Raw genomic sequence first — 13,177 nt, 5'->3', positions numbered from 1 at the left:
ACTTTATAGTTATACTGACAATTCAAGGTGCACTAGCTAAACTTATCTGTTTAGGTGTGTTTATCTCCCTGACAAATCCACTAATGGGGCGATTAACTCTGGATACTTTTTCATTATCGTGTAGCCTGCTCATGGACTAGTGATTCCCAGGTTTTTGGTCTTGTTTTCTTTTCATTTTTCAGGCTGCTGTGTTCTTTAAGCAGTTTCTTCCTCTTAAAAGGGAGCGTTTCTTTTCCATATTCTTGCCCAGCCTAGTATGAGGGATTACAGAAAAGTCAGGGATTTCACATACTCCCCTGTCTCTTCCCCAGAAAGGTAACTCTTTACAAGTTATAACATTATAAAGAGCATTTTATTGACTATATGACTGGACTGCGTTACGATAATCTATACATTTATGAATAGTTGAGATAAAGTCTGTTGTGAAATAGCTAAAAAAAATGGAACTGTTTTAAACCTAAATTAACGGAACTATTACCCAAACCAGTATCTTGTTTGGGTAATAGAAAATTAAAACGTTAAGTAAGTTACTTCGCTGTGATTGGCTGCCTCGGGGGCTTACGCCCGTACGCGCCTTCCTATTGGTCGGCGGATTGACGCCTATTGTACTCATGTCCTGAACAGAGGGGTGAAGGTGAACCCGGTCTCTGTCTGTCATTGCCGCCGCTGGAAGGCTCCTTTCTCGTCTCTCACCATTCGCTTTGGCCTGAGCCATGTCCCTGTTCAGCGACGTCCCCCAGGCTCCGCCTGTAGCGGTCTTCAAACTAACCGCCGACTTTAGAGAGGACAGCCACCCGCAGAAGGTGAACCTGGGAGTTGGAGGTAAGGGCAGGCAGCTGTCTGTCAGCTAACGCTAAAGCTAGCATAAGTTGTCAGTGAGTGAGCCGAGCAGAAACTTCAGTGTTCGCTGTGTGTCTGAGCTCTGGTGATGACGTCACCATGCTAGCTTACAGAAGCATCCTGACCTTCTGTGGTACAGTCTGTACTTTGGTTGCTAGCTAGCTGCTGCTGGGCTGCAGCCTCTCGCGTGCCGTTAGATTAGAAATATGAAAGTCGTTTCCGGCTAACACTGGGAGAACGTTCTCTTTAGCGAAGCTCGACGTGATCCCGTGACCCGTTCATTACTCAGCAGATCCGCCGGTCAGTCCGAGGCTCCTGAGTGGAACAAAGTGCAGCGATATTTCAGGAGTTCTTCGGTCTGTTCAATTAGGCCGATCCAATCACAACCTCATTCATCATGATACGATTCAACCCTGAGACACGGGTCAGCGCTGAGCATTTGCTGGTTGAATGGATCATTTAATAAACAAATAATATCACACATCAGGAGCACAACCCGTCCAGATGTGTCTGCCCATTCAACGTTAACATGTCCTGCTGTTGACTGTAAAGCAGCGTTTTTGGAGTGGGTTGATTGCATGTGGATGCTCTAGCACAGAGTCACTGCTAATATTTCTTCTCCTAGGCCTGCATGAGTTTATCCTCCCTGGATGCTCTGCACATAAAAGAGCCGAAGGCCACGATCTGATTGCTTTTGAACATGCATGGCGACGCAATAGGCACAGATAAGATAAACTGTGTTAATTATGACAGCTACAACCACATCATGTATAAGATGTATTGTTGTTATATGCTGAAGTGAAAACAAATAGTAAGCAGTAGTTTTTGAGTATGTGTTGCATAGAATAACATATCTTTCTCCTTGGTGGTCTCCTTTGTCTTTAGTCTCATAGGCATGCATGGTTACCCCAACCAAAACTATGTCCCAACAGGCCAATTTTGTCTTTTTTTTTAAAGCAACATCAAAGTGTAGCGACCTTAAAAACAGTGCACAGCAACAAGTGGGGGAGGGACGCGGCTGACTCTACGCTATCTGCAGCTGGGGAGAAACTGACACCTCTCTGGCGCTTTCTTTGGAATCTCAAGACTTAAAAAGGAAGGACCAGTGTGTAAGACCTTGGTAGACCTTGAGACCGGTACCAGCTATGACCAGAACCTTTCCCTTGTAGCTTGATCCGCCTGTTGAGGTCATGAAGGCGGTGCGCAAGTGTGGATCCTTTTGTGATCCAACTGGTTCCTCTGGCCCAATTAAACGGGTGAACTTTTGCACATTGTTGCCACAACATGATCGTGTTTACTGGACCGGCGTGGCGAACACAGACGGTAAAGAGAACAGTTCTGAGGGCATCCGCTGTGCTACTGGAGCACGTATAGGAGGCTAGAACTTGTGAAATTGTAGAGGGCAGCCCGGGCGCACACGCTGGAGGTTGTTTTATTGGAAGTCTGGGAAAGTGTTGCTCTAAACCAGCAGCCTCGCACGTGTTTTTTACCGATTATCCCTTTTTACATTGCGTCGCCTGACTCCCAATCCTGATCTTCCCGTGTCAAGTCTGTGTGATTGGGCCTCGTCCCGAATGTCTTTCCTGGTCACCCGCCTGCTCAGAACCACCAGCTGGCAGCTGACCTTTCAGGTCCGTTTGCCCTCTGCTCCGGATATTTGATGCCCCTCCAGACAGGCCTGGGTGCAACATGAAGCGGCAGAGGAGCCCCGTGGAACTGTTTCACATGGTCTCATCTAATCACAACCTTTAATGGGATCTATCTATCTATCTATCTATCCATCCATCCATCCATCCATCCATCCATCCATCCATCCATCCATCCATCCATCCATCCATCCATCCATCCATCCATCCATCCATCCATCCATCCATCCATCCATCCATCCATCCATCCATCCATCCATCCATCCATCCATCCATCCATCCATCCATCCATCCATCCATCCATCCATCCATCCATCCATCCAGGCCTCGGTGCAACATGAAGCGGCAGAGGAGCCGTGCCTCGTGACCCAAGGAACTGTTTCACATGGTCTCATCTAATCACAACCTTTAATGGGATCTATCTATCTATCTATCTATAAGTTAGTGTGCAGTATTGAAGGGTTAAGGAGGCTTGGATGTGGTTTTCTAATGAAATTGTGAACAGTGTGACACGCTTTTGTGTTCAGCCCTGAGTTTATGCTTTCTGCAACCGTCTGATGATGTTTGTTTCTCTCAGCTTCACAGATGCAGAGGCTGAACGTTTTGCACATTCCTCTTTGCGGACTAGCTCAACTTAGATTAGATGGACTTTCCAAGCCTCGCCACAGACTCCCATTTGAGGTCTGTACTTTGACTAGGCCATTCTAACCTCTTAGGCTGTATGCTTAACATTGCTGCTCTGTGTGAAGATGAGCTCCCACCCAGTTCTCCGGTCGTCTGCAGCCTCTAACAGGTTTCTGTCCAGGAATTATCTTGGACTTAGCTCCATCCATCTTCCTACAACTACGACCAGCTTCCCCTACTTCCTGATGAAAAGCATCCCCACACCTCGGTGATGCCAACACGTGCATGGGTTTCTCCAGGGAGCTGTGTAGTGTTAGAAGTTTTCCACTCAGTGAATTTTGCATTCAGACCATTCAAACTTGCCACCATCCATGTAAAGGACACAGTAAATGTATAGGAGAGGGTGGTCAGATGGCAGCACAGTGGAAACTGAACGGGTAAAACCTGGTGCTGTCTGGAGTGTTACAGCGCGTGTGTCTTCTTCAGCTTACCGTACCGATGACTGCCAGCCCTGGGTGTTGCCTGTCGTGAAGAAGGTGGAGCGGCTGCTTGTGGAGGACGATAGCCTGAACCACGAGTACCTGCCCATCCTCGGCCTGCCCGAGTTCCGCTCTGCTGCCTCCAAGGTTGCCCTGGGAGACGACAACCCTGCCATCAAGGAGAACAGGGTGAGGTCCACACGCTGACAGGAAGACCTGCTTACAGCACTGCACAGGCCATTCTCAGCTGTCTGTTCACATCTCTGTGCAGTCTGATAGGTTTGTGTTACAGGATGAGCTTACAGGTGCTGGTCATATAATTACAATATCATGAAAAAGGGGATTTGCTTTTTTCAGTAATTCTGTTCAAAAAGTCAACTTGTAAATTATCTGTTCATTACACACTGATATATTTTAAGTGTTTATTTTCATTTTGATGATTACAACTGACAATGAAAACCCCTAAATTCAGTGTCTCAGAAAATTAGAACATTACTTAAGACCAATAAAAGCATGTCCAGCACTCAGTACTTAGTTGAGGCTCCTTTTCCCTGGATTACTGCATTAATGCGGCGTGGCATGGAGTCCGTCAGTCTGGCTCTGCTCAGGTGTTATGAGAGCCCAGGTTGTTCTGATAGTGGCCTTCAGCTCTTCTGCATTGTTAGGTCTGGTGTATCGCATCTTCCTCTTTACAAAACCCCATAGATTTTCCATGGGGTTAAGGTCAGGTGAGTTTGCTAGCCAGTTAAGAACATGATACCATGGTCCTTAAAGCAGGTGCTGGTAGCTTTGGCACAGAGTACAGGTGCTGAGTCCTGTTGGAAAATGAAATCTGTATCTCCATAAAGTTGGTCAGCAGCAGGAACCATGAAGCGCTCTAACACTTCCTGGTAGATGGCTGCATTGACCTTTGACCTCAGAAAACCCAGTGGACCAACACCAGCAGATGACATGGCGCCCCAAACCATCACTGACTGTGGAAACCTCACACTGGACCTCAAGCCACGTGGATTCTGTGCCTCTGCTCTCTTCCTCCAGATTCTGGGACCTTGATTTCCAAAGGAAATGCTAAATCTACTTTCACCAGAGAACATAACGTTGGACCCCTCAGCAGCATCCTGTCCTTTTTGTCTTTAGTCCAGGAAAGACGCTTCTGATGCCGTCTCTTGTTCCAGAGTGGCTTGACACCAGGAATGCCACAGCTGAAACCATGTCCTGCAGACATCTCTGGTGGTTCTAGAAACTCTGACTCCAGCTGCAGTTCACTCTTTGGGAATCTCTCCACATCTCTGAATGGCTTTTATTTCACAATCCTCTCCAGGGTGCGGTCATCTCTGTTGCTTGTACACTTTTTTTCTACCACATCTTTTCCTTCCCTTCGCCTCTCTAGTAATGTGCGTGGACACAGAGCTCTGTGAACAGCCAGTCTCTTTAGCAATGACCTTCTGTGTCTTGTCCTCGTTGTGTGAAGTGTCAATGGTCGTCTTTTGGACAACTGTCCAGTCAGCAGTCTTCCCCATGATTGTGTCGCCTACAGAACTAGACTGAGACCATTTAAAGGCCTTTGTAGGTGTTTTCGTCTCTTCAATATTGGACCTTTTCGCATTATTCTAAGTTTTTGATACTGAATTTGGGGATTTTATTAGTTGTCAGTTATAATCATCAAAATTAAGAGAAATAAACACTTGAAATATATCAGTCTTGTGTGATGAACGAATACAATACACAAGTTTCACTTTTTGAATGGAATTACTGAAAAAATCAACTTTTTCATGATGTTCTAATCATATGACCATCACCTGTAAACACTGATGAATAATCTGACTTGTTATTAATGCTTTTTAGGTTGCTGTAGATAAAAATGTTTGCGCTGGTGTTGAGGGTTCACCTTCCGTTGGGGCCGTTCAGCATGACCTGATCCTGCACACAGAGGGTTTTAAGAACAGAAACTAATCTGGACTTGTTGTTGTCCACTTCCAGGTTGGGGCAGTCCAGGCTCTGGGTGGGACAGGAGCGTTGAGGATCGGGGCAGATTTCCTGCGGCGGTGGTACAACGGCGTCAACAACACAGCCACACCTATTTATGTATCGGCACCCACCTGGGGTCAGTGTGCATCTCTGTGCTGCGTTAAGATTGACTTTTGGGATGTGTGTTGAGTTTCTTTCTCTGTTTCTAACACGGCTCCACAGGAAGCAGGTTTTAGGGTGAAGGACGCAGTGTCTGTGTGCTTTTAAACCTCTACTGTGTTCCTGTCTGAATCTAGAGAACCACAACGGGGTGTTTGCTGACGCTGGTTTCAAAGACATCCGTCCGTACCACTACTGGGATGCTGCTAAAAGGGGTCTGGATCTGACTGGACTCCTGGATGACTTGGAGGTGAGGAGGACTAAGGATTGACTGTCATCAGAAGGCCTGTCAACCCTTAAAAACAGGGTTCCGACACATTGAGGTGGGGCTCTATGTTAATATCAGTAATAGTTGCTTAAAGGGCATTGGGGGCATCCCTGGTGCTCCCACGTTTTGTAGAAAGTGACCCACGTTATGTGGTGGCCGACATCCAGAGGCGCAGTGCTCAGGGATCCTTTACCGATCTCTGCTTCTAAGGAAACTATCTGCAGCGGAGATCCAATTATCTGTTCTGCCTCTGCTCACCTCAGCATGACACATTAAAGTAATTAAATACAAAGCGTCAAAATGTGGTGAGACCAGTCCGTACTGTGATCTACTAACTGAACATCACATGCTTTCACATGTCTCTTGCTGCTAATGTCACATGTTCAGCTTTACAACCGTGTGATGAAATCAGCATGCAACTGCAGTTACATGTATTGAAAGAAGGATTTCACATGTGTAGTTTGTTTTATGGTTGGACGTATCCCATAAAACATTCAGCGCAGTCATTAGCTAGAAATCACATACAAATCAGTTTATGTAAGGCTTTAAACAGTAATGGATACAGAAGACCTTCTATTTTAAAGGCTGGAGCCACTCCTAGATCATTGTTGCGTAATAAATACACAGCCACAGCCCCTCCTTAAAGATCACGTTTTTATGCAGATCATACACGGTGATCTAGCAGCATCACAGGGTGTGTGTGCTTAGACAGCGCGTTGCTGGGATTGTGGAGACCAAGCAGGGAATTGGTTACAACTGCAATATTCACCGTGTGTGGAACATTTATCTGGGAGATTTCCATCTCATGATCCTCACACCAGCTGTCCAAAATGCATTCAGTGAGAAGCTTTGTGTCCCGTCCTCTACATATTTCTATCCGCTGACCAGCACTGGTCTCCGATCTGAAGGATCATGCTGGGTCATCCGGCGGCCTCTCCGCTGGGAAGCGTAATCCTGTCACGCTTGTTCTGCAATCTCATTTTAGCCTTTTGGGTCACAGTGTTTTAAGTCTGGAGCTGCTCACTGCGGTGGATCAGGTGCGTAATGGAGGGAGTTGACTTCCAGCCCCAGTCCTGTGCCAGGACCTTTTAGGTGATTGTAAAGAACATGTGGATGAACTCTGAAAAAAGGGACTTTTATTTGCTAATGTATTGCTGTTACTTAGCCAACATAAAAAAAAAAAAAAAAAAAAAATAATAAAACTGGCAAGGCGGCGGCCGCGGCTTGGCGAGGCGGACGCCTCGCCAAGATAGCGCTGCGGGAAGCTTGATGTTCATACCTTCACTGTGTTAGTCATTGTTTGTACTGCTGTTTTTTCCACTTTTCGTTGCGTTCGCCTGTCTGCTAAGCTCAAAACAACCGCGCCTGGCTTGATGGAGGAACCAGAACAGCTGAGCATCTTTACAACAGTGCTCTTTTACTTTCGCCCTCTGGGGGGAGCCTCGCTGGAAAATTTTGTTGTCCAGCTAATCAGGACGCAGGGCTGGAGTTTCATAGATGTGACGTAGTGGAGAAGCGACCGTGAGACTGTTTTGATTCTGACAATGGCGGCTTGCATCGAGGAAACAAGCGTTAACATTGATGCTGCTATTTCTTCTGTGTTGTCCAATCTACCTGATATTGTTTCATTAAAAGAACATCAGAGAACAGTTCTGAAGGCTTTTGTTGGTGGAAACCATGTTTTCGCCCTTCTCCCGACCGGATTTGGCAAGTTTTGTTTTTTCCTGCGTCGCTCTCATCAGCGTCACGTGTTAGCTTCAGTGTGAGTGGTTGAAATAGCACGTCGATAAAGATGACAGACAAGTGGCTTATCCAATCATATGCAAGGATTTTTGATAAGGCCCTGCCTTCAATAAAGGCAATTCCTATGGAGATGTCCCAGATGGATGTGAGTGGAGCTAGGTGGAGCGAAATACAACTGGCTAGGGTCAGGTTACCAAATTGTGTGATTGTGTATTAAAACCGTTGTGCAGCTCGATCTTTGGATGGCAAGATTAAAATCTCACTCAGATTGTTGTTGTTGCTTCAGCTACTCAGAGGAAATCGGTAAAAAGGAACAAAGTTTTGTCAGAAATGTGATTGTTTGAACTGCAAACAAATCAATTTGTTTCAACAGAAAGCTCCAGAACACTCCGTCTTCATCCTTCACGCCTGTGCACACAACCCCACCGGCACGGACCCCACCCAGGAGGAGTGGAAGACCATCGCAGAGATCATGAAGGTGAGATAAATGCTGCCGATGGGTTTTCAGATGAAAGCTGTTCTGGCCGTATATTCAAGTCGCCGTTTCACCTTTTTGTTCCTCTCTTCTTTTGCCAGAGGAGGAAGTTGTTTCCATTCTTTGATTCAGCTTACCAGGGTTTTGCATCTGGCAACCTGGAAAAGGACGCCTGGGCAATCCGCTTCTTTGTCTCAGAGGGCTTTGAGCTCTTTATCGCTCAGTCCTTCTCCAAAAACTTTGGCCTGTACAGTGAGTAGACGCGATGCCCCCAGTCTAACATCAGCAGCATGTATTCAGCGGAGTAAGATTCAATCTTTTTGCCTGGTTCTCCTACGTGGCCGTTCTTAGATGAGAGGGTGGGGAACCTGACGGTGGTTTCCAAGGACACCGAGAACCTGACCCGGGTTCTGTCCCAGATGGAGAAGATTGTGAGGACAACCTGGTCCAACCCGCCGTCTCAGGGAGCACGAATCGTCAGCAAGACCCTCAACAGCCCCGAGCTGTTTGCAGAATGGTGCGTTCAGAAAGGGTTCTCCACATGAAGGATAAGCAGCAGACACAAATGTTTTGGCTTATTTTCCTTCTGCCGTCTCTCCTGTGTTCGTCTGTCTGACCCACCCACGCCCCGCCCTCCTGCAGGAAGGGTAATGTGAAGACCATGGCAGACCGAGTGCTGCTGATGAGGGATCAGCTGAAGAGCAAGCTGCTAGCTCTGGGCACTCCAGGAACCTGGGACCACATCACTCAGCAGATTGGGATGTTCAGCTTCACTGGCCTCAACCGTGAGTAGAAGAAGCAAGCGCACACACCCCATCAAGCTGCTTCTTCTGTCGTCCCGTATGCAGTAGTTGCTTATCGGAAAAGGCTTTACGGTCCCAACCAGGAAAAAAATGAAGCGCGTATTATAAACCATCATGTCCTGTGATGTGTATGAGATACATGCAATGCCTATACGCTTCATATTCCTCCTGCATGTTGGGTTAAAGGCTGGGGAGTCTGCTGTGTCCTCCCAACCGGCAACATCTGTGCATTGCATCAACATGCTAGCAAGAAAAAGCCTCCTAGAAAAGAGTGAGGGGAGAACCAAGCTCTCCACACCAGCAACACTTTTTAATCTTTTAAGCGTTAAAGTATGGCTTATGGGTTGGGTTTCTGCAATGTTGTTAGCATGTAAAAACTCATCTTCAGGACCAATGTCGTAATCTGCACCGTGTAATCTACTTTCTGCAGTTATTGCCCATTACTTTACTCCCGTCGGCTCCTGTGTCAGCCTAGGGTAGAAAAGACCCATCCAATATGGCGGCGACGCAGCATGCGCTCCAGCACTTGATGAAGCGTCTAGTATATTTTGTTTATGGGTAGGAAGGAGTGTGTGAACGCGGTTAGGCGGAGGGATATTTCAGGCAGTTATACCCACGGTGTCTGTAGTGCGGCAGTGCCAAGGTCTCTTTCTAACTCCTTTATCGTGACTAATTTTAGAAACCAAACGCGCAACTCACAGCTAAATGGTAATGGTTCTGGCCTTTATGTGTTGAGCTCAGACATTCTGGGTGGACATGGAGGAGATCCTTCTTCTAAACTGTCTGTGTTTTTGTGTGCTACAGCCAAACAGGTGGAGTACATGATCAAAGAGAAGCACGTGTACCTGATGGCCAGCGGTCGCATCAACATGTGCGGCCTCACCTCCAAGAACATCGACTACGTCTCCCAGTCCATCCACGAGGCTGTCACCAAAGTCCAGTAACCTGTCCACACTCCCGCTCGTTGCTGTATCCACAGGAAGTACTGTCATGTCTGTGCCCCAAACCCGCTTATCTTCTCCTTTTGATTGCTTACAAACTGAGAGTTAGACCAGTTAGAGGACAGATGTGCTTCATTTACCACGTTAAGGTTAGAATTCTCAACGCTTTTTAAACCTACTGGAATTTCTCACTGTCTGCAGCACTCTGTTACTGAATGTTACAGTGAAAATAGTTTGTAGTCTGCCACCTTTTAGTCGGAACCCAAATAATTGAGCTTAAACTCTGAGTTTTGAACGGGACAGTAGAATAAAACAATTGTGCTTCCTCTGTAAAAGGTAGTGGTGAACAAAAGGCAGGCCGTTAAGGTCTGACCGTTTCACGCTCATGCACTGAATTGCAGCTGTGACAAAGGACAAATCACGAAGAAAACTATATTTTCTTATTTTTAAACCATTAGAACTTACCAATATTTTAGCATGTATCACTCTGCGTACTGCAGCAGCACATTGTTGGCATCTATCTCTGGAATGTTCGGTTGTGATTTTATTTATCAATGACGAAATGCAAGACGCACAAAGCTCTTTCTTCTTTTTTTTCTATTGTTTTGCTTCTGAGAAGGGCACCAGGAGTTCAGGGGTCACCCTCTCTGTCCTGACTGCTAGGAGAAGGAACACTGGTGCCTGGTCTAGGTTTTGCCCCTTTAGCTTCCTAGTTTACTCATTTGGTTCTTTAAGCCCCTCTGTGTGCCATCAGTGAAGGAACATCACCTGCCTCCTCGCCGTTCTTTGATCTTTACCCTGCAGTGCCCTTAACTGTTTTACACAAAGGACATGTATAGTAATGGGACTGATTAGCCACAGACACGCTCCCATGTGTGCTGGTGTTCGTAATGGCACGTTGCAATATGTTCATGCGTAAATAAATTATTAATCATATATATCATGTCATTTCTATTGAGTGTCTTGTTTTTCTTTCTTGGTACTTTAGTAGATTTATACAGTACTAATTCACAGCAAAGCTTATCTGAAGACACATTAAAAGACCAGTCATGATGCCACCTGCTAAAAATGATCATTCTAAGGAGGAGGTGCCTCTCCATGAGCAAGCACGAGGCAACAGTGGGGAGGAGAATCCCCTTTTTACAGCGAGAAGTCTGCAGCAGAACCAGGTTCAGTTTGAGCAGCCCTCTGCTGGAACCGATAGAAAGGAGCTTCTCTGGAATGACCTGACTCAACGTCTGGGAGGCTCACCTTACTAGTATCATGCCTTTATAACTTCCTTAAGTCCTCATGACAGAGACTCTAGGCTTTGCTCTATGTGGACTTGATTGTGTCCAGCGGTTCCTGCAGATTTTCTGGCTGTGGATGCATGAAGTGCGGATCCCGCCACCTCCCTCCTCTCATGAGATCTGGTGACTGTGGAGGCTGTTGGAATACAGCGAGCTCTTTGTCACGTTCAAGAACCCAGTTAAAGATGATTAGCGCTTCATGACATGAAGTGTTGTCCTGCAGGAAGGGAGCCATCAGAGGACGAGCACGCTGGTCACAAAGAGATGGACACGGTCAGCAACAACGCCCAGGTAGGGTGTGGTGTTCAGTCGATGCTCAGTTGGTTCTGAGGGACCCAAAGTGTGCCGAGAATGTTACACCACCCGCAACCTGTTGCAGGATGAATCCATGCTTGCATGTTTCCACTAATCTCTGACTCTACTATCTGAACGGTGCCGCTCAAATTGAAACTGATCGGACCAGGAACGTTTTTTTTGTTCAATCTGTTATAGTCCAGCTATAGTCTCAGTCTGGCACCAGAAACCATCCCAAAGTCACCTAAATCCTCTTTCTTCTCCCTTCCCGATGCTTGTTTTAAACCTCAGCAAGTTAGCTTCAGCACATCTAGATGTCCGAATGCACTGGGCTGCTGCCATGTGAACCACAGAGGCATCCTTTTTGTTCAAAAGCAATTGTAAAGGCGTAGCTAATAAAATAGCTGGGTTTTATTGGTTTAACCAGTAAAAAAAAAGGCATGTTCATTAAATTCATAAACAAATGTGTCTTTTCAATCATTTAGTTGTTGTCTAACAGAGCTGAGCTGTAACCAAACGTTGTGGCAGTGAAAGAGGTAATCTGAGATCACCTTATCAGTCCGATTACGTAGCTGATCAAGAACGAGGGTCAGATGCAGCCCAGAGATGGTCTCACTCTCATATGCAGGAAACTGCTGGAAGTTGTAGCTGAAAGAACAGTTTTCTGATTCAGAGAGAACAGTAAAATTATTGGTTGATTATTAACTCATTAAGTTAATTGAATAGTTAATTATGATTTTTTTATGTCGTGGCTTCATTGCTGCAGAGCTTACTAAGCACTGGCAGCGGGTGAGAGCTAACACAGCTGTACCCACAGAGAGATAAAAACCATTTAAATGAGGACTTAGTACCAGAAAAGACAGCAAAAAAAGACTGTTTAGTTCATAAATACATCAAAAGCAGACAGAGATTCTGTGGGATGGACAGTAAAAGATTGGAGCTAACTTATATTTTCAGAATTTATGTTCCAATTGCTTCAAACCTTCTGCTGGAGGTTTTTCCTCCCTGTTAAAGGGGGTTTTTCCTCTCCACTGTCGCTTCATGCATGCTCAGTATGAGGTATTGCTGCAAAGCCATCAACAATGCTGATGACTGTCCCTGTGGGGTGAATGCTGCTTGTCAAGAATTGATGCAATCTGCTGGGTTTCATTAGAAAGGAAACGTTTTGACTAATTTCAAAGTTACATCGTACTTGACTGCGTTGTTTGACTTGATAATCAGATGCCCTCCCTCTTATCTCAGATGTCCAGTGGTTCTGAAAACACTTCTAAAAAAAAAAAAACATTTCATTTTCCTGTGCACTACTTTGTGTTAGTTGATGAAAGACTCCCCAAAAAAATCCACCGAGGTTTGTGTTTGCACCAAGACAAAATGTGAAGAAGCTTAGGGTGTATGAATGTGTGGACTGGCAGATGTGTGGTCAGCAGCGGCCGAAAGCAGGAACTGTTACTGTCTGCTTTTGGTTTGCTGATGCTGATTGGCTGAGGCTGGTGCTGTAATGCAGCAAAGTGACTCTGCAGCTTTGACTTTGAGCTGCTCAGAGAAAAGAGCAAGGATGCTTCCTCTCATCCAGACTGCAGCTGACATCAGTCAATGAGAGGAGCCTTTGGTGCCCTTCAGCTGCTCGTGGATCAGTGTTTGTGAGTAA

General features: G+C 46.0%; 1 protein-coding gene across 1 annotated transcript; it reads left to right on the top strand.

The window, feature by feature from the left end:
* Positions 1–603: 603 nt before the first annotated feature.
* Positions 604–10,894, top strand: LOC105931257 (aspartate aminotransferase, cytoplasmic). The gene is made up of 9 exons (XM_012869856.3): positions 604–822; positions 3,597–3,778; positions 5,570–5,693; positions 5,854–5,966; positions 8,101–8,205; positions 8,304–8,454; positions 8,554–8,719; positions 8,845–8,987; positions 9,810–10,894. The coding sequence occupies exons 1-9, from the start codon at positions 714–716 to the stop codon at positions 9,947–9,949; spliced, it is 1,233 nt and encodes a 410-aa protein (XP_012725310.2). The 5' UTR covers positions 604–713; the 3' UTR covers positions 9,950–10,894.
* The last annotated feature ends 2,283 nt before the right edge of the window (positions 10,895–13,177 follow it).

This window comes from Fundulus heteroclitus, chromosome 5 (genome assembly GCF_011125445.2).
Source record: "Fundulus heteroclitus isolate FHET01 chromosome 5, MU-UCD_Fhet_4.1, whole genome shotgun sequence".
NCBI classification, from domain to species: domain Eukaryota; kingdom Metazoa; phylum Chordata; class Actinopteri; order Cyprinodontiformes; family Fundulidae; genus Fundulus; species Fundulus heteroclitus.
This window is presented reverse-complemented; position numbering and strand designations above follow the sequence as displayed.